This window comes from Cyclopterus lumpus, chromosome 20, assembly GCF_009769545.1.
Source record: "Cyclopterus lumpus isolate fCycLum1 chromosome 20, fCycLum1.pri, whole genome shotgun sequence".
Taxonomy (NCBI): domain Eukaryota; kingdom Metazoa; phylum Chordata; class Actinopteri; order Perciformes; family Cyclopteridae; genus Cyclopterus; species Cyclopterus lumpus.
The window spans coordinates 1976344-1978728 of record NC_046985.1 but is presented as its reverse complement, the minus strand read 5'-3'; the positions used below and the strand labels follow the sequence as shown (position 1 = coordinate 1978728).

Sequence of the window (2385 nt, the reverse complement as noted above, 5' to 3'; positions counted from 1 at the left end):
TCACACACACTCACACACGCACACGCGCGCACCCCCGTGTTGAGGGTGTTCATTGAGCGCGTTAAAAGGTGCCGTGAGTGATAAAAGCTCGGGGCACTTAGCGCTCCACCGGTGGCTCCTCTCTGGACCCGGGGTGAGCGGCGGAGGGGCGGACCTAACGTGACACCGGCATCTGCTGTCTGAAGCCTCACTCGATCGCCAAGGAGCCGTTCTGGACCCGACAGCCCCCCCCCCCCCCCCCCCCCCTCCCCGGTGCACCGGAGGACCCCCCACGTGCGCCTTCGCTTCCCTAGATGGGTTCGCGGAGTCCACAGCACCGAGACCGGATGGTTCCGTCCCGTGGCGCAAACTTCGGGCTGGTGCAAACCTCGCGGCTCAGCCCGGCATGATCGTTTGCAACGTGAGCCTGAGCTGTGCGCACTGTCCCGGGGGAGGAGCCGGTGGCACCGCGGCGACCGCGACGGACGCGTACGGGGAGGCGTCCGGGTCTCTCCCTCCTCCGTCCCTGAGCCCGAAGGGGCACCTGGTGGTGGCGGTGTGCCTCGGCTTCATCGGCACCTTCGGGTTCCTCAGTAACTTGCTGGTGCTCGCGCTGTTCTGCCGGTACCGGGCTCTGCGCACGCCCATGAACCTCCTGCTGGTGAGCATCTCCGCGAGCGACCTGCTGGTCAGCATGCTGGGCACCCCGTTCAGCTTCGCGGCCAGCACCCAGGGGCGCTGGCTGATCGGGCGCGCCGGGTGCGTGTGGTACGGGTTCGTTAACGCGTGTTTGGGTAAGTTTCCTTTTGCTTTGACACGCGCAGAGAAACGCACTCACGTGACTTATTGAATGGGTTCAAGCTTCATGTCTTATTGTTCTCTTCTGGAAAGAAAAGTGACAGTCAGAAAGTGCACGTGCGCATTTCATGACATTTCTGCCTCGTTTACTCCAACATATGAACTCTAAATGTTGCTGAGAGACAAATGTTTTTTCTTTTTCACTGTGACCTTTGTGCACTTTCATCCAACACCAGTTCCCAATAAACGGGGATTTAAACATGAACATTAACTACATTCAGGATTCCTTTATAATGTAAATATGTCGAGTAGAGTTTCTATAACACGGTGTGATTGTACATCCTCTTAACCATTTATAACCATTTTTTATTCCACGTTTTATTTCAATTGCAGTCCTATTGCATTGTGATGGTAAGCTCGCAAACATAACTGCAGACGTAAATAATATGATACCGTCAAGTCCTAATTCAAATGGATATAAATATATATATATACATATATGACGCAGAAGAGATGCACACAAAAAATATATATTTTAAAACATGGAAAAAGCATTTCTTATAGGATATAATTCCGCTCTTATCTTAGAGGTCATGATTTTTAAAAGGTGTCCTTACAGGATTGTTGACAGAGCTCTTCACCAGTGCTGGGAATCAAACCTGTGACCCTGATGAATGCCATGTCCTGATTAATGTCCACCCTCTGCCCAGGAACTAGAATCCTCATTATCCAGCCAGTGGAGCGAAGACAACCGGGAGAGAGATGATGATGGGTGGTGGGGTGAAAAGTCTTGTTTACTCTGTGGAGTCTGGATTTAAAGCAAAGTGTTGTTTATCTTAAAACACTCTTGTTTACTCTGTGGAATAGCAAAGTGTTGTTTATCTTAAAACACTATTGTTTACTCTGTGGAGTAGCAAAGTGTTGTTTACCTTAAAAACACTCTTGTTTACTCTGTGGAGTAGCAAAGTGTTGTTTATCTTAAAACACTCTTGTTTACTCTGTGGAGTAGCAAAGTGTTGTTTACCTTAAAAAACTCTTGTTTACTCCTCGTACGATAATTTTGAGGATAAGATTACACAAGTCGGGCTTTTCGGTTACACAAATCAAGTTGGGCGAAATCACCATGGCAACACATCCATAGACTTGAACCTGCTCCAGCGCAGGCTAACTTAAGTTAGCTGGATAAGCTGGCTGCTCCCTTTCCTCAGAGATGCCAAGGAGCGACATTAGTTAAATTAACGTTTTATTAGGGAGAGAGTTCTTCCAGATCACCAAGATCCGTCAGGTAATTGAGTTATTCAATGTTTCATCATTTAATGGACATGCATTTCCATCTCCTCATGACGGCGCTCATCATTATGCCGTATTGTGCTGGAGGGCCATCTCCTCAGCAGGAGCGACATCTGGAGTCTGAGGTCCTCCCCCCGTCTCGACCATATCGGCCCTCTTTTTGTTTTAAACATGAAGGACGTGACACGAGCTGTTCAATACATTATGCCTTTATTATGTGTTATTGTATTCTGAATAATGTGTGCGTGCTTAGTTTTTCAACCACATGGGGGGTGAAATAACTCATAATTATATGACAGTGTTATTAGTACACCTCCT

The 2385-nt window shown here is 48.4% G+C and overlaps 1 protein-coding gene across 1 annotated transcript in view; it reads left to right on the top strand.

Annotated features, from left to right (window-relative positions):
- Positions 1 to 385: 385 nt before the first annotated feature.
- Positions 386 to 2385, top strand: part of tmtopsb (teleost multiple tissue opsin b) — a 19148-nt gene continuing 17148 nt past the window's right edge. Inside the window, exon 1 of the mRNA XM_034560701.1 lies at positions 386 to 773. Coding sequence (XP_034416592.1) covers positions 386 to 773 — 388 coding nt within the window. The remainder of the gene's footprint in view (positions 774 to 2385) is intronic.